The following is an 18,141-nucleotide window of genomic DNA, read 5'->3' as shown; positions in this document are numbered from 1 at the left end:
CTCCCACATGCCGGGATTACAAGTGTGTGCCACCCTGCCCAGCTTTCATTCTTTATTCTGAAGCAGGGTCTTGCTAAGTTGCAGAGGGCCTCACTAAGTAGCGAAGGCTGGCAGCAAACTCGCTATCTTCCTGTCTCAGCCTCCCAAGCACTGGGATTACAAGCCTGCACCACTACGCTAGGCTCGTTTATTTTAAAGAAACACTGAATAGGTTCTCAAAGGTTAACTACAAACCCAAATAGTTTAGAGACTACTCATTCTCTCACATACTTATAACTTGCTCTGGCAAGTAGCTGATGGATGCGTCCTTTCACCTCCTCCGTGGTCTCTGAGTCCGTAATTTGCTTGGGAAGCTCCTCTTCTTCCTGGGGAGGCTGCAGGAGCTGCTGCAGGGTGGACTTCAATTCTGGCAGCATGGCTTCCCATTCCTCCTCTGGGTCGAGTGCTGCGGCTGAATCAGAGTCTCGCTTAGTCTTTCCCTGGAATTTCTGACCACAGGAAGAAGGCTGCCTGGGGTGAGGACTCCTGGGCAGTAAGTACTCACAAGCAGCTGCAGCCCGCCGTCGCACCCGCATCTCTTGCAGTTTCTGGGTCTCCTTCTGCAGCGGCTCAGCAAGGTCAGCATCACTGAGCTGGGAAGGGAGAATGAGTATCGGGTCACTGGGTGATTTGTTTGTCCCATTTCTACTTTTCATTCCTTCTCTTCCCGATGGACCCAGTTTACTCACCTTGCAAGAAAAGGGATTATTGGCTAGAAAGCTGGCCAGCAGCTGGATGGCGTTTTTACACACTAGCACCGACTTGTCTGCCAGGCGTCCCACTGCTAAGGCCACCACTGTCTGGAAACGTGTCAGGGGGAGGGCCTGGGAGGGCAGGGAGAGACAGGTCAACTCACACCGTCTGATCCATTCTGCTCAAGATGATCGTGGGGTGCACTCTTGACGCAGCTACCCGTCATACTAAAGAAACCTTCCTATGGGATATCAAGTATGGAAGCAGCACTCTTTGGAGTGGCTAAGACTCATTATAGTCCTTACAGAGGCAGACGTCTTTGTGCCTGGTACAGAAAGTTTATGATTGATAATAAAAATCGGAATCTAGATTTTTGGGGGCCAGATATTCCTCTTTATTGTGGCTGGTATACGGAGGAGGACCATATGTCTTTTATCACATAGAAGGTTGCTCACCCTCTGCTGGACAATTCGGGTGAAGAGCTGCAAAACACGGCTCCGAACAAAAGAGTTGACATCATAGCCGTGGGCCTGTAAGGTATCCAAGAACTGATCTCTGGTTTCTCGGGCTGCTTCTTCCAGCTGATCACCGTTCAGAACCTGCAGTATCATCTCTGCCATGGCCGCCAGCACGGCATTGCGCATCATGTAGTTCTAAGTCAGAGAAAGTTGCCATGAACCTCTACCCCACATTAACTTTCTTCTAAACTCTCGTGGCAGCCAGGTGTGGTGGTGCGCGCTTGTAATCCTAGTACTTAGGAGGCTGAGACGGGAGGATCGAAGGTTCGAGGATAGCCTCAGTAAGTAGTGAGACCTCAGCAACTCAGTGTAACCCTGTTTCCAAATAAAAGAAAATAGGGCTTGGGGTGTACAGCTCAGAAGTAGAATGCCCATGGGTTTAGTTCACAGTATCACAAAACCAACCAACCAAATAAACAAAAACAAAACTCTTGTGGCCATCCAGGCTGAAGGAAGGGCAAGACATTTAGTTGAACTTCTTTGCTTGCACTTAATTATGACTTTTCTCGTCAACGCCTAGGTATTTGTTCCCAAGGTCATGGGAAAAAATTGGAATCCCAGAGGGGACTTGTTTGCTCCGAGGAGAATGTAGGAATAAAATAAATAAGAGTCAAACCCAGTTTCCCCCCACGAGGCTCACCCAGGGAAGGATGGTGGTATGAGCTGAATGTGCCTTGTCGTAAACGCTTCAGACATTAAGTACTTCAGACTTTTTTGGATATTGCAGTATTTCTGTATACAAGAGATATCTTGGAAAAGGGATCCGAGTCTAAACACAGAATTCATTTCTTTCAGATATACCTTATACAGGTAGCCTGAAGACTGTAATCTTATAACATGGTTTTAATAATCGTATACATGAAATGATGTCTCAAGAAATTTCACAAGTGAATTTCTCGCTTGTGTCATGATGGTGCTCCAAAAATTTTTAAATTTCCTGGGCACGGTGGCACATGTTTTATAATCCTAGTACTCGGGAGGCTGAGATAGGAGGATCTCAGATTTGAGGAAAGCCTCAGCAATTTAGTGAGGCTCTCAGCAACCTAGTGACACCCTGTTACCAAATAAGAAGTAAAAACTTTGCCAAGTGTGGTGGTGCACACTTGTAATCCCAGTACTTGAGAGGCTTAGACGGGAGGATACGAGTTCGCAGACAGCTTCAGCTACTTAGTGAGGCCCTCTGTAACTAGTAAGACCCTGATTCAAAATAAAGTATAAAGAACAGGCTGGGGATGTAGCTCAGAGGTAGAATGCCCCTGATTCCATCCCCAGTACTGCCAAAAAACAAAACAACAGAAGTTGTTGTACCTGAGGGTACAGTTTGGAGGTAGAATGCCTCTAGATTCAAATTCCAGTAACCCTCCCCAAAAAACTTTTCCAAATTTTGGAGCATTCAGATTTCAGATTAGGTATGCTCAGATGAGAGTTGAATTTATAAAATCACACTGATCCAGCTGGGCGAAGTGGCGCACGCTTGTAATCCCAGCATTTTGAGGCTGAGACAGAAGGGATCTCGGTTCACAGACAGCCTCAGCTACTTAGTGAGGCCTTTTGCAACTCAGTGAGACCTTGTTTCAAATTAAAAAAACAAAACAAAACAAAAAAAAACGGGGGGGGGGTATAGCTCGGAGGTAGAATGCCCTTGGGTTACATCCCCAGTACTGCAACAAAACAAAAATAAACACCACACAGTGAGCCAACAAAGCTTATTTAAAAAGTGGTTATTAAGCCGGAGGTGGTGGCGCACGCTTATAATCCAGGCATTTGGAGGCTGAGATGGGAGGATCATGGTTTGTAGACAGCCTCAGCTACTTAGTGAGGCCCTTTGCAACTCAGTGAGACCCTGTTTCAAAATAAAGAAAAATTAGGGCTGGGTGTGTAGCTCGGAGGTAGCGTGCCCATGGGTTCCATCTTCAGTACCACAAAACAACAAGAACACAAACAACAACAAACCTGGCTATTATTATCTTTTTTTGTGTATGTGGCACTAGGGGTTGAACCCAAGGGGCATTTTACCTCTGAGCTACACCCTCTGCCTTTTGTGTGTGTATGTGGGTCTGGGGATGGAACCCAGGGGCATTCAACCTCCGAGCTACACCCCCTGCTCTATTTTTTAGTCTTTATTTTGAAACCAGGTCTCACTGAGTTGCAGAGGGCCTCACTATGTAGCTGAGGCTGTCCGCGAACCGTGATCCTCCGGTCTCAGCCTCCCGAATGCTGGGATTACAAGTGCTCTGCCCTGTTTTATTCTTATTTTGAAACAGGGTCTTGGTATGTTGATGAGAATCTCACTATTTGCTTAGGCTGGCTTTGGACCTGTGATCCTCCTATCTCAGCCTCCCAAGTACTGGGACTAAAAGTATGCACCAGCCGGGCATGGTGGCGCACGCTTGTAATCCCCACGCTTGGGATATGGAGACAGGAGGACCGCACAGGTTCGAAGCCAGCCTTGCTGGTTTAAGAGACCCTGTTTCCAAATTTTAAAAAAATATAAAGACAGGTCTGGGAGTGTAGCCCGGATGTAGGAGGGTTTCCAGGAACCCCAGTACCACCACCAAAAAAAAAAAAAAAAAAAAAAAAAAAAATTATGCATCACCATGCTTGGCTTTTATTATTGCCTTCATCTTAGGTCTTCAAGCCTTTGATTCAGCCGGGCGTGGTGGCGCACGCTTGTAATCCCCGCGCTTGGGAGGCTGAGACAGAGGATCGCGTAGGTTCGAAGCCAACCTCAGCTACTTAGTGAGGCTCTCAGCAACTTAGTGAGACCCTGTTTCCAAATTAAATATAAAATAGGTCTGGGAGGATAGCCCGGAGGTAGAAAGCCTCTGGGTTCCACCCCAGTACCACTAAAAAAAAAAAAAAAAAAAAAAAAAAAAAAAAAAAAAGCCTTTGATTCCTACAAATAAACATTCTCTTTCCCTCCCCTATTTTTCTTCTCATATTTTATTAACAGAAAGTAAGACACAGAACAGCATAAAACAGGACTTGGGACTTCTGCCAGGCCAAGGGCCAGAAAAAAAGAATGTTTTACAAGAAGCTGAAGTAAATCAGATGAATGAGTGCTCTATCTCGTCCTTGACATTCACCTGGGCATGCCCAACATCACTCTGGGAAGCAGCCCGGTTAGCATCCAGTCAAAGGAGAACTGAAAGAGATATGGCTCCATTTGAGAAAGCTCATTGTTTAGAGAAAGCAGGGCAAGCCAGGCGGTCGGAAGTGGCTTCCTCCTGAAGAATGGATGGATTTCAGAATTAAAGCTGAGTCACTCTCTCTGGATGTAAGCTATGGAATTGTCATCTCCCTACCAGATCCGGATCAAACCAACATGTGGATATAATGGCTCCTTATTCAACAAACTTCATCTGATTCTCTGCAGGAGGGAGCCAGACCACTTGCCTTCTTCCTGTGAAAGCCATCGTGTGTGTGTGTGTGTGTGTGTGTGTGTGTGTGTGTGTGTGTGTTAGGGAGGATTGAATCCATGGGCATTCTACCTCTGAGCTATACCCCCAGACCAATATTTTATTCTTTATTTTGAAACAGTTGCAGGAACTAAGTTGCCGAGGGTTTCACTATGTAGCTGAGGCTGGCTGCGAACCACAGGCTCCCATCTGATGCTCCTGTCTCAGCCTCCCAAGTACTTATCTTTTATTTTTTTAAATTTTATTATTTAATTAATTAATTTATTTATTTATTTGGCGGGTCTGGGAACCCAGAGGCATTTGACCTCCGAGGTACACCCCAGCCCAATTTTCTATTTCTGATTTAAAAACAGGGTCTCGCTAAGTTGCTGAGGCTGGCTTCGAATCTGCGATCCTCTTGCCTCAGCCTCCCAAGAACTAGGATTACAAGCGTGCGCCACCACGCCCAGCTTACATAGTATCTATCATATTCCCAAATGTGTACCTGTAGTCCAGACCTCTCCAGAGCTGTACATTAGCTGTATAGTAGCTGAACTCAGGAACTTGAACACGCTAGGCAAGAACTCTACTACATTCCCAGCCCTTTATATTTTAATTTTGTGGTACAGGGGATTGAGCTGAGGGGCATTTTAGCTCCAAGTTACATCCCAGCCCTACCTTTTATTTTTTATTTATTTTATTTTATTTTTTTTTTGGTGGTACTGGGGTTCCTGGAAGCCCTTCTACCTCGAGCTATACTCCCAGACCTATTTTTACATTTTTATTTGGAAACAGGGTCTCCTAAGCCAGCGTGCACAGCTGGCTTCGAACCTGCGCGATCCTCCTGTCTCTGCCTCCCAAGCGCAGGGATGACAAGCGTGCCCACCACGCCCGGCCCTTATTTTTGAAGTAGGGTCTCACTAGGTTGCTTAAAGTCTCACTATTTGCTGAGGTGAGGCTGTCCTCAAACCTGTGATCCTCCTGTCTCAGCCTCCCAAGCACTGGGATTTTTAAAAGTATGTGCCACCATGTCCAGCTTCCCAACTCCTTTCAAGATTTTATTTTGAGATGGGGTCCTGCTACATTGCCCAGGCTGGCCTGGAACTTGTGATCTCCTATCGCCTTAGCCTCCAGAGTCTTTTGGATTATGGGTATGTACCATGCCGGCTAGGAACAACGTTGTTTTTTTTTTTTGGCGGGTCTGGGGGATGGAACCCAGGGGCATTTGACCTCCGAGCTACACCCATTGCCCTGTTTTTTTATTCTTTATTATGAAACAGGGTCTTACTAAGTCGTGGAGGGCCTCACAAAGTAGTTGAGGCTGTCCACCAACCTCGATCCTCCGGTCTCAGCCTCCCAAATGCTGGGATTACAAGCGTGCGCCCGGCTAGGAACAACCTTTTGATTTAGGATATAGCTCTGTTGAATGCATGTGATTGGCATATGTAAGGCCTTCGGGTAGATTCTTAGCATCACATAAAAAAAAAAAAAAAAAAGCCGGGCGTGGCGGCGCACGCTTGTAATCCCCACGCTTGGGAGGCTGAGACAGGAGGATCGCGCGGGTTCGTAGTCAGCCTCGCTGGCTTAAGAGACCCTGTTTCCAAAAATAAAAAAGTATAAAATAGGTCTGGGAGTGTAGTCCGAGGTACAAGGGCTTCCAGGAACCCCAGAACCACCAAAAAAAAAAAAAAAAAAAAAAAAAAAAAAAGGAGGAAGTCAGGCATGGTGGCGCACGCTTGTAATCCCAGCATTTGGGAGGCTGAGACAGGAGGATCCAGGATCTCAGACAGCCTCTTTTTACTTAAAGAATAAAAAATAGGTCTGGGAGTGCAGCTTGGAGGTAGAATGCCCCTGGGTTCTATCCTCAGTACCACAATAACTAAATAACGAAATAAATAAATAAAGGGCTGAGGTAGCTTGGAGGTAGAACCCCCTGGGTCCGATCCCTAGTATGTCCCCCCAAAAAAAGAGTAAGAAAAGAAGAGAGAAGCCAGGCATGGTGGCACACGCTTGTAATCCCCGCGCTTGGGAGGCTGAGACAGGAGGATCGCGCAGGTTCAAAGCCAGCCTCAGTTACTTAGTGAGGCTCTCAGCAACTTAGTGAGACCCTGTTTCCAAATAAAATATAAAATAGGTCTGGGAGTATAGCCCGGAGGTAGAAAGCCTCTGGGTTCCACCCACAGAACCACAAAAAAAAGAAAAAGAAGAGAGAAGAAAAGTCTTTCCACAATGGTCTTAAAACCCCTAGGAAAACTTGGCGATCTCTAATGAACCACCTACCTCTCCATCCAGATGGTCGAGCACAATGCACATGCTGGACATGAGCATGGCCGGGGCCCGCTCTGCCAGCTCTGTCAGGAAGGCGGCGAAGCCCTTTGCCCCCGAAGGGTCCCGATTCAGCTCCTGGGGACACTTCTGTCCGATCTCCCTACACACGGAGGAAGACACAGCCATGGCAAGCAAGGTAGCTCTGTTAGTAAGGGATGCTGAGACTCGTATCCCATCACATAGGGATATACTTCCAAACTTTCTTTATCCCTTCCCCATGGAAAATAAAAGTTAGAAACTTTGAGAAGGAGCCCGGGGTGGTGGGGCACGCTTGTCATCCCCACGCTTGGGAGGCGGAGACAGGAGGATCGCGCAGGTTTGAAGCCAGTCGTGCTGGCTTAAGAGACCCTGTTTCAAAACTATAAAATAGGTCTGGGAGTGAAACCTGGAGGTAGAAGGGCTTCCAGGAACCCCAGTACCACCAAAAAAAAAAAAAAAAAAAAAGAAACTTTGAGAGGAAGACTCACCGTACGATCTCTCCCACCATGCTCTTCATTCCGTAATCTGTTGCCCACAGACTCACGGCTGCCACCAGCACGGAGGCCAGATGTTCAAAGTGCTGCAGCATCTGGGTGATCTTCACGGTGGCGCCTGTGGAAGGGCTGGTCATGAGAAGCCACAGCGCCGCGGCGAGGACAGGACGCAGAGGGCGACTTACTGAGCATGTGGTTGTACCGCGTCAGGGCCACGCCCAGCAGGTGCGTTATGGCTTCCCGCGTGGGCCGGTTCCTCTGGTGACCGATGGTGGGATTCTCCAGGAGGCGGTAGCAACAGCCAGTCACCAAGCTGAGGAGGGGAGAGATGGCGCAGCCATCAGCTGCGTGCAGTTCATCCTACCAGGGGCTCTGCCTCATTCGTTCTATCTCTGCTGCCTCCAAAGTTAAGATATTCTAGTTTTTTTTTATTCTCTCACCTTCTATATCAAATTGCTCTGCTTTACTGACCCAGACAGGTCCTTCTTCAAGATTAGCAATTTTCAACCAGGTTATCATGCTGACAAAGTGTCAGAATATGTGATAAAAATATAGGAAAAAGTTATCAATGATTTCTCATCGCTAAATATAATGGCCATCTCAGTCCTTACTTTTACTTATTTTTATTTTTTTGTGGTGTGGAGACTGAATCCAGGGGCATTCTACCTCCAAGCTCTACCCTCAGACCTTTTTTTTTTTTATTTTGAAACAAGGTCTCACCAGGTTGCTGAGTATCACCAAGGCTGGTCTTGAGCCTGCAATCCTCCTGTTTCAACCTCCCAAGTACTGGGATTACAAGTATGAGCCACCACGCCGGGCTCAGTCCTTATTTATTTATTTAATTTTATTTTCGGTACTGGGGATCGAACCCAGAGGCATTCTAATTCCAAGATATGCCCCAGCCTGATTTCCTTTCTTTATTTGGAAGCAGGGTCTCACTAGGTTTCTGAGAGCCTCGCAACCTTGCTGAGGCTAGCTTTGAACCTGCAATCCTCCTGTCTCAGCCTCCCAAGTACTGGGATCACAAGTGCGTGCCACCACACCTGGCTTTCAGTCCTCATTTAAAGTGGATCTTTCAACTTCATTGATGGAGCTGATCCATACACTTGGCTCGACCTCCTGGACCAGACGCCCTTCTCCACTTCCTTGGCTGGTGCCTCCTTGTCACACCCTCTTTTTTTTTTTTTCCTTGGTGGTACTGGGGGTGGAACCCAGGGGCTTTCTACCTCTGGGCTAGACTCCCAGACCCATTTTATATTTTATTTGGAAACAGGGTGTCACTAAGTTGCTGAGAGCCTCACTCAGTAGCTGAGGCTGGCTTCGAACCTGCGCGATCCTCCTGTCTCCGCCTCCCAGGCGCGGGGATTGCAAGCGTGCGCCACCGCGCCGGGCTTGTCACACCCTCTTGATGCTGCTTTAACATAGTCCTTGGTTTTCTTTCTTCTGTTACACTTACTGATTTTGTGCCCTCATTCAGTTCAAGCCTTTAAATACAATTATATTCCCAATGTGGATCTCTGGTCTAGACCTCTCTTCCTCTCTTCCAACTCCAGATCTATACATTCGACAGCTGGATCTGACAACTGTACTCAGATGACTAATAACTTTAACTTCAGACTTTCTCATGCCAACAGAGTATCGGAATATATGATAAAATATAGGACAAAGTCACCTCAAACTGGATATATCCAAAACAGAATTTCTGATCTTCCTCAAAAAAAAAAAAAAAAAAAAAATGCCCACAGCCTTCTCCAAATCTCAGTTAATAGTAACTCCAAGCTGGGTGTGGTGGGGTGGTGCATGCTTATAATCCCAGCATCCGGGAAGCTGAGACAGGAGGATCGCAGTTTGCAGCCAGCCTCAGCTACTTAGTGAGGCCCTTTGCAACTCAATGAGATCCTATTTTATTTCAAAATAAAGAATCAAAAATAGGGCTGGGAGTGTAGCTTGGAGAATGCCCCTAGGTTCCATTTCCAGTACTACAAACAACAACAACAACGAAAAAATCACAACTCAGTCCCATATGGTGATGCATGCCTATAATCTCAGCACTACGGAGGCTGAGGTAGGAGGATCGTAGTTTTGAGGACAGCCTCAGCAAGTAGTGAGACTTTCATCAACCCAGTGAGACTCTGTTTCAAAATAAAAATATAATAGAAACTAGGGGTATAGCTTGGAGGTAGAATACCCCTGGCATAGTGATACAGGCTTATAATCCCAGTACTTGGGAGGCTCAGAGAGGAGGATCACAGGTTCACAGCTACTTAGTAAGACTCTGTTTCAAAATGAATAAAAAATAGGGCTGTGAGTGTTGCTCGGAGGTAGAATGCTTGTGAGTTTAATCCCCAGTACCGCAAAATAAACTCTTTTCTGTCAAACTTCCCAACCCCTCTATTTTGCTCCTTAGGAATAAGCCATAAAACATCATACATAATTTTACTTATTTTAAAAATTGTCTTCTACTCCAAAACATAAACTAGCAGAGGACAAAGTCTTTTGTTTCTAGTGACTATAATGACACCACTATCACACACCTAGGAGATTCTCACTAAGGACTTCTTCGTGAAGAAGTAGACGGGTATGAGAGGCAAGAAATTCCCGCCAGAGCTGGGCATGGTGGCGCGTGCACGCAATCCCAGTACTTGGGAGGCTGAGACAGGATGATCCCAAGTTTGAGGCCAGCCTCAGCAATTTAGGGAGGCCCTCAGAAACATGGTGAGAACCTATTGCAAAGTAAAAAGGGGCTGCAGTGTGTGTGGCTTGGAGGTAGAAAACACTCTGGGGTCCAATTCCCAGTACCAAAACTAAAACATTAAAAAAAAATCCACATTAGTTTCTAACAGTCTACGGTCTCCTTTCTACCAACTCCATGGTATTTTCATGTCTTACAGATAGAATCAAGGCAGGAAATGAGGTATGTAAAAGGGATATCTGGCGACAGAGTCCTGCTTTCTCACAGCTTGGCCATCTTAACTACCCACCTGACGAATTCCTCTTCAATTACTGCATGGTTCCACAGATGGCGAATGTCCAGCTGGAGAATCTGTGTTAAAAGCTGAAGGATTGGCTGCTTCTCTTCTTCCCAATCGAAACCATGGGCTGTTTTGGTCCGGGCTTTCTTACCCTAAAGAGGATCGTGTGTACATTTAAGAAAAATAAATAGATAAATAAGGAAACAAAGAGAGTTAGGATACGCCATTCTGTGTTCCCAAACTATCCTGTATCAAGACGAGACAGAAGGTAATATAAAAATACTACGTTTCAAAATATAGGAGGATGGCTGGGCGTGGTGGCGCACGCTTGTAATCCCCGCGCTTGGGAGGCGGAGACAGGAGGATCGCGCAGGTTCGAAGCCAGCCGCGCTGGCATAAGAGACCCTCTTTCCAAATAAAAAAGTGTAAAAATAGGTCTGGGAGTGTAGCCCTAAGTAAGAAGGGCTTCCAGGAACCCCAGTACCACCACCACCAAAAAAAAAAAAAAAATATATATATATATATATAGGTGTGTGTGTGAGTGTGTGTGTGAGTGTGTGTGTGTGTGTGTGTGTGTGTGTGTGTGTGTGTGTGTGTGTTAGGGAAGATACTGTGCTATTTTTGAGCACTTCTTCCAAAACTCTAAGTGAGGACAGTAAGCATTTTCAGAATCAATGGAGTCCCATTTTCCCATCAATCCCTCCATTTCCCACATAAAGCGAGCCGAGGACTGCAATTACCTTCCCAGCCTGGTCCAGGTCCATGAGGCCTGTCTGGCTGGCCACGGTCTCAAAGGATTCCAAGAGGCGCACCAGGGCGTAGCAGTTCATCTTGAGGACGTTCAGGTGGGCGCTTCTATCTGACGCGCTCAGGGAGGTGTCATCCAGGACGGCAGGAAGCTCCTGGGAGTGGCGGCTGACCACTGTGAGGAGCCACATGTGGGAGCTGGTTGCATTCATTTTCTTCATTTACCCCGACGTCAAAATACCCAGCACTTGCAGCCATCAGATTACCAAAGATCTGCGTTTCATCTCTCAGTGGCCGTGACATAGCTAAGCCCTTCAAGACCTCGGCCCCGGTGCCTTGAACGCGCCCTGTTCCTCCCCTTACTCCGGTGACCACGATTCCTCCCTGGCAACCGGAAGAATCACCCCATTGGTGGTTCGAGAGTAGGAAACGTTCTTGTCGGTCTGCCCTTACAGTGAATGCACACAACTCTGCATCACCCACCAAGATTACAGACCTTACTGGGCCAAAGGTCTCGGGCTTAGCCAGACCGACTGACTCACAACAGCCTTGCTATCATCACGTGGCTGGCAACAGGAGAGAGTAACCGACCCACACAAACAGCAACAGGCCTCTTCCATCCCCTGCCCCCGGCCCATAAACACCTTTGATCAGGAATTCCAGAGTATCTTCCTTGAGGTCAGGCTCTATACTTCGAAAGTGACTATGAGGGAAAGAAAGTGCGGGGTGAGACAGGAGCCTGCAGAGCCCATTCTACCAGACCAGGTCTACCCCAAGGAACCGAATGCCTGAAAGTACACGTGAAAGTGCTTGACTGAGTAAACACGGTGGGAAAGTAGATATATGCTCATCGGCAGAGCTCGTCAGCACCCAGAGCCATGTACCGGGTGAAGCTCTAATTTGGAATTTCGGGACTAACATGCAAAACGAAGGGCAAACAGCTACCAAGTGCCAGCTGCGAATCTGACTTACTGTAGAATGCTGTAGACAGTATCGAAGTGCTGCAGCATAGCCAGGGGTCCCTGAGCCCGGAAGGCAGCCTGAAACGCTGGAAACACGACACACGGATCAGCCCAGTCGGGAGAAAGGCCTTCCTGGTCAGTCCGATGCAAAAGGCATTTAGCTGATACGACTCCTTGGTGGAAACACTTTGGGTCTTTCATGATACTGACATTTCTTTGAAGACTACTGGCCAGTTATTTTGTACACTGTCACTCAATTTGGGTTTTCCTGGTATTTTCTCATGATGATTTTAAGGTTATTATTATTATTATTATTTGCAAGATTACCAGGGGGGTATAACTTGCAGGTAGAATGCCTCTGAGTTCTATCCCCAATAACAAACAAACAAACAAACAAAAAAAAGCCTGTCCCATATTCTTCTCTAACCCCAGAGCAAATCCAACCTATCAGCACTGTTGTTGGTTCTCTTTTCAAAATATGATTCCGGATCCAGACTTTATCAGCACTGCCACGGCTATCACTCAGCCCCATCTACCTGGGATTACTTGCCTCTCAGTCCCTGCTTCTTCCCTTTCTCCTAAAGCCACTGCTCAACATAGTAGACGTAATCCTCTAAAAATGTCAGCCCATGTCACTCTTGTGCTCAAAGCCCTATGGCTTTCTAGCTCATTCACACGGAAGCTAAAGTCTTTACCATGACATACAAGGCTCTAGGGAGAAGTGTTCCTCAAAGTATGGGTGCTCGGAATGTCCTGAGCTCTTTTGTGTGTGTGTGTGGTACTGAGAATGGAACCCAGGGGCCTTCTACTTCTGGGGTATACCCCCAGATCTATTTTATATTTTATTTGGAAACAGGGTCTCACTAAGTTGCTGAGAGCCTAGGAGCTGAGGCTGGCTTTGAATCTGCGGGATCCTGCTGTCTCAGCCTCAAGTTTTGGGATTACAAGCGTGCGGCACCACGCCCAGCCTGACCTGAGATCTTAAAATACATAACTCCCTGACTCAATAGCGCTGGGTAGGCCCTTGCATCCTGTATTTTCAGTAATATTTCAGATCCTGACATTAATGGAGCTTTTCTGAAGATCACATTTTGAAGAGCAAGATTACATAATCTGTACCATATCCCACCTGAATTCTTTTTCTGGCATGCTCCATTCCAACTCCATTGGCAGTTTACAGCCTCAGGGTCTGTGCGTTGACCTTGCTTGGGCCACTCTAAGAATCTGCATAATTCACCTCATTTCCTTACTGTCTCTGCTCAAATGTCATTTATTAGCAAGCTTTCAGTGATCAACAGAGCACAGAAAATGGCAGTCCATACTCTGGCACACTCTATCTTCCTTTCCTTTCCTCCTTGGCTCTTCTATCTCTCTGATGTACTCCAAGTTGACTTATCTGTCGAGAGCCTTGAGAGAAAGGACTTCAGTCATTCTGTCTGTGTTGTTTACTGTCATATCCCCTCGTGCTTATAATAATGCCTGGCAGGTAGCATGTGATCAGTAAATACTTGGTGAATACATTAAATGATTTGATCTTCTGTATTTACAGCAGAAGTCCTGTTTAGATTCTAAACACCAAGATTATCATAGCAATGCAATTATTCTAAAAAGGTCTCCTAACTGTACATGGTAGGACACGCCTATTATCCCAGCTGCTCCAGAGGCTGATGTAGAAGGATCAGGTTCGAGGTCAGAACGGGCAACTTAGACTCTGTCTCAAAACAAATTTAAAAGGACTCTTTAGCTAAGTGTGGTGACACACTCCTGTAGTCCTAGTTACTTAGGAGGCTGAGGTGGGAGGACTGTGTGGGCTCATGAGTTTCAAGAGTTTGAGACCAGGCCAGGCGTGGTGGCACACGCTTGTAATCCCAGCATTTGGGAGGCTGAGACAGGAGGATTGTGGTTGGAGGACAGCCTCAGCTACTTAGTGAGGCCCTTTGCAATTCAGTGAGACCCTGTTTCAAAATAAAGAATAAAAAATAGGACTGGGGGTGTAGCTTGGAGGTAGAATGCCCCTGGGTCCCATCCCCAGCACCACATGCACACACACAAAAATTGAGACCAGCTTGAGCAATATGATACCCTGATTCAACAAAACAAAAAACAAAAAACCTCTCAACTGGGGGTATAACTTAGCCATAGAGAACTTGCCTAGTATGTGCAAGGCCCTGAGTTCCATTCCTAGCACTGCATAAAGAAAAAAGTCTTGCTAAAAATGATCCTTAAAAAAAAAAAAGACCATCCATTAAAAAAAAAAAAACTATGTGCTATAATAACTAAAGGACAATTTGCTATAGTGTATAGCTATATATACCATAAAACATGGATATAAGAGTCTGTCTATGAATATTGTTCATATTAGGCACCCATGTGTGATGCTCCACACCGCTTTCTTATTTGCTTATCAAATGATGATGTGTTCAGGTATAGGGAGGCTCCGAGGTATGAATCCTGATCAGTTAGCAAATCTTGGTAATTACATTTTCCTCACCAGTAATTAGGGGAACAGGCACATGATCTAATTCTGGCTAAGTCGACTGAGAGGCTTCTGATAAAGTTTTTTTTTTTTTTTTTTTTTGGTGGTACTGGGGATGGAACCCAGGGAACTTCTACCTCCGGGCTGTACTCCCAGACCTATTTCATATTTTATTTGGAAACAGGGTCTCTTAAACCAGGCAAGGCTGGCTTTGAACCTGGGCAATCCTCCTGTCTCAGCCTCCCAAGTGCTGGGATTACAAGTGTGCGCCACCACGTCTGGCTAAAGTGTTTTTTTGTTTTACAAACAAGAAGCACACACTTGTAATCCCAGTACTTGGGAGGCTAAGACAGAAGGATCACAGGTTCAAAGCCAGCCTCAGCTACTTCATGAGACCCTGTTTCCAAAAAAAAGTTCTGGGAGTGTAGCTCAGAGGTAGAAGGCTCCTAGTTTCTGGTGTCCATCCCCATGAAAACACACACACACACACACACACACACACACACACACACACACACACACACACAGATAGAAAACGCCCTTTTCTACTTCTGCACATCAGAGCAAGGAGTTGTTCTTGGTAACCATGATGTAAAGGCTATGAAGAGATACACTGGAGTCATATCAAGCTGCTGCATTAAGCTGTTGTAGGAGTTAATAAAGGAAGTAGGTTATTATCCCTATCTTTTAGATTTTAGATGAGGAAATGAAGACACAGAATTAACTTGTCCAAAGGATACAAATTTCCTTAGCCTGGCTCCAGAGTCTTTATTCTACATATTTCTCCAAAGCAACTGGATACAAACTAATTCCAAGTGCAGTGATATTATGAGGTCTTGTTGGTAAAAACATAACATAGGACAGTGGTCCTGTGAGATTACAATGAAGTTGAAAATTGTAACTTTGTGTTCATGTTGGTATATACAAACTACTGTACTGCTAGTCCTAAAAAAGTATAGCACAGCCTGGCATGGCCATACAGCCTGTAATCCCAGTACTTGGGAGGCTGAGAAAAGAGGATCACACATTCAAGGACAGCCTCAGCTCTTCAACCTAGGGAGACCCAGTTTCAAAATAAAAATAAAATAGAGCTGGGAGTGTAGCTCAGAGGTATATTGCCCCTGGGCTCAATCTCCATTACCACATGTACACACACACACAAAGTATAGTACAAACCTGGCTTGGTGGCATGCTTATAATCCCAATACTTGGAAAGCGGAGATAGGAAGATCACAGGTTCAAGGCCAGCCTCAGCAACTTAGTGACACCCCGTTTCCAAATAAAAAACATAAAGGGCTGGGAGTGTAGCTCAGAGGTAGAATGCCCCTGAGTTCAATCCCCACTACCAATAAAAAAGTACAGCCCATAGAATTATGTATAGTATATATTTGGTAATAAATGCCTATGCTGCTTTATGTAATAACTTTATCACTTTACTTATTTATTTACTTTTATGGTACTGGGAACAAAACCCAGAGGTATTTTCATCTCTAGGCTACACCCCAGCCTTTTTATTTTTTATTTGGAAATAGGGTCTTAGAGGTAGACGCATAGGTAGAAAGGTCCTGGGTTCCTTCCCTAGCACTACCAAAAAAAAAAAAAAATTACTGGAAAATGATAATGCCGTGTCACTCGACCAGCAGCCTCATATACCCTCTCTCTCTCTCTCTCTCTCTCTCTCTCTCTCTCTCTCTCTCTCTCGCTGTGGTACTAGAGATTGAATCCAGGGACATTCTACCTCCAAGCTATAACCACCCCCAACACCCTTTTCTTTTTTTTTGGTAGCACTAGGGATGGAACCCAGGGGCATCTTACCTCCTAGCTACACCCCCAGTCCTATTTTTTATTTTTTATTTTTATTTTTTTTTGAGGTACTGGGGCTAGAATCCAGGGGCATTCTACCTCCAAGCTATACCCTCAGCCCTATTTTTTATTCTTTATTTTGAAACGGTCTCACTAAATTGCAAAGGGCCCCACTAAATAATAGCTGAAGCTGTCTGCTAACTGCAATCCTCCTGTCTCAGCCTCTCAAATGCTGGGATTACAAGAGTGCACCACCACACCAGGCTTTTTTCTTTCTTAATTTTTTTGTGTGGGTCTGGGGATGGAACCCAGGGGCATTCGACCTGCGAGCCACACCCCCTGCCCTAATTTTATTCTTTATTTTGAAACAGAGTCTAAGTTGCAGAGGGCCTCACTAAGTAGCTGAGGCTGTCTGCAAACTGTGATCCTCCTGTCTCAGCCTCCCAAATGCTGGTATTTCGAGTATGCAGGCCACGCCCAGCTCCAACACCCTTTTTGTATTACTTTTTATTTTGAACCAAGGCTTAAGTTGCTGAGGGTCTGGCTAAGTTGCTGGGGCTATCCTTAACCTGCAATTCTTCTGTCTCAGTCTTCCAAGTACTGGGATTACAGGCATGTACCACCATGCCCAGTTATTCATCTTTTGACTGTATCATTCTGTCTTGTAATTTAATCTTGTGTTGTTTTGTCTATATCATGGCCCTCAGAACAACAGGCTATGCATACACCATGTAACCTATGTGTATAATAGGCTATACCAGGCTGGGCCTGGTGGCGCACACTTGTAATCCCAGAATTTGAGAGGCTGAGACAGGAGGATCATGGTTCAAGGACAGCCTCAGCTACTTAGTGAGGCCCTTTGCAACTCAGTGAGACCCTGTATCAAAAATAAAGAATAAAGAAAATTGGGCTGGGGATGTAGCTCAGAAGTAGAATGCCCCTGGGTTCCACCCCCAGTACCGCAAAAAAGGTAAATAAATAAAAGGCCTTGACACGTCAAATTTTAGATAGTATAAAAAAAGGCATCTTCACCTTTAACTCTTAAATGTATTAAAACTTTATTTTCATATATGGTAAGAGGTAAAAATCGAAAATAGTTTTCTCCCAAAGTGTAACCATGCTCACCCGAACTGTTCATTGAATAACCAGAGAAGGCAGTTAATGAGCGTACTCTCTGCGTCATGAATCCCACACAAGGCTAGAGAGAAAGCAGCGGGGATGTGGAAAGCTATGCTCCTTTAACCTCCTGGAGCGTCACAGCGTCGTGGAGCAGAAACGACAATGTTCAAGTGTACAATGGCAGCTGTGGAATCTTACCTCTGAGTTGGGACGACAGATGCCGGATGGGCAGTACCTCTTGTACAACATACTGATTCACACCTCCACTTTTCAACAAGTCCTCTGGGGATAAAGGCAGTCGGAACTCATACAGCTGAGGAGACATCTTCTCCTATTAGCTCGCGGGGCTAGAAACCAAACAGCCAAAAGAAGTGAGGGTCTCAATCTATGATCTGTCTTTTTATCTGGTTCAATTATTACCCCCCCTCCAATATATAAGGTTCTTTACTCTTACAAACGGATAGCATGATCTTTGGGGGGGGGGTGAGATCAAGCCTCAACCAGCATCTAATTGTTGTCACGACTCTGCCACTTAACCCCCAGAACTCATCCGTAACACGGGGTCACTAATCTACTTTGCAAAGTTGCTCTCAGGATCAAATGAACCAAGGGG

The 18,141-nt window shown here is 45.7% G+C and overlaps 1 protein-coding gene across 2 annotated transcripts in view; it reads right to left on the bottom strand.

Moving 5' to 3' along the window:
* The window catches only part of NCAPD2 (non-SMC condensin I complex subunit D2), a gene marked incomplete at both ends in the record, with an annotated part of 32,784 nt that extends 14,931 nt beyond the window's left edge, over nucleotides 1-17,853 (bottom strand). The window contains 12 exons of one of the 2 annotated variants that reach the window (XM_080706320.1): nucleotides 267-451; nucleotides 545-632; nucleotides 729-863; nucleotides 1,188-1,385; nucleotides 6,929-7,076; nucleotides 7,444-7,567; nucleotides 7,635-7,762; nucleotides 10,431-10,573; nucleotides 11,162-11,343; nucleotides 11,813-11,871; nucleotides 12,141-12,216; nucleotides 17,727-17,853. In XM_080706320.1, coding sequence (XP_080562446.1) covers nucleotides 267-451; nucleotides 545-632; nucleotides 729-863; nucleotides 1,188-1,385; nucleotides 6,929-7,076; nucleotides 7,444-7,567; nucleotides 7,635-7,762; nucleotides 10,431-10,573; nucleotides 11,162-11,343; nucleotides 11,813-11,871; nucleotides 12,141-12,216; nucleotides 17,727-17,853 — 1,593 coding nt within the window. The remainder of the gene's footprint in view (nucleotides 1-266; nucleotides 452-544; nucleotides 633-728; nucleotides 864-1,187; nucleotides 1,386-6,928; nucleotides 7,077-7,443; nucleotides 7,568-7,634; nucleotides 7,763-10,430; nucleotides 10,574-11,161; nucleotides 11,344-11,812; nucleotides 11,872-12,140; nucleotides 12,217-17,726) is intronic. The other variant, XM_080706319.1, reaches the window with a different exon arrangement.
* Between the last annotated feature and the right edge of the window lie 288 nt (nucleotides 17,854-18,141).

Source organism: Muscardinus avellanarius (genome assembly GCF_963383645.1).
Source record: "Muscardinus avellanarius genome assembly, chromosome: 11".
Taxonomy (NCBI): Eukaryota; Metazoa; Chordata; class Mammalia; order Rodentia; family Gliridae; genus Muscardinus; species Muscardinus avellanarius.
This window is presented reverse-complemented; position numbering and strand designations above follow the sequence as displayed.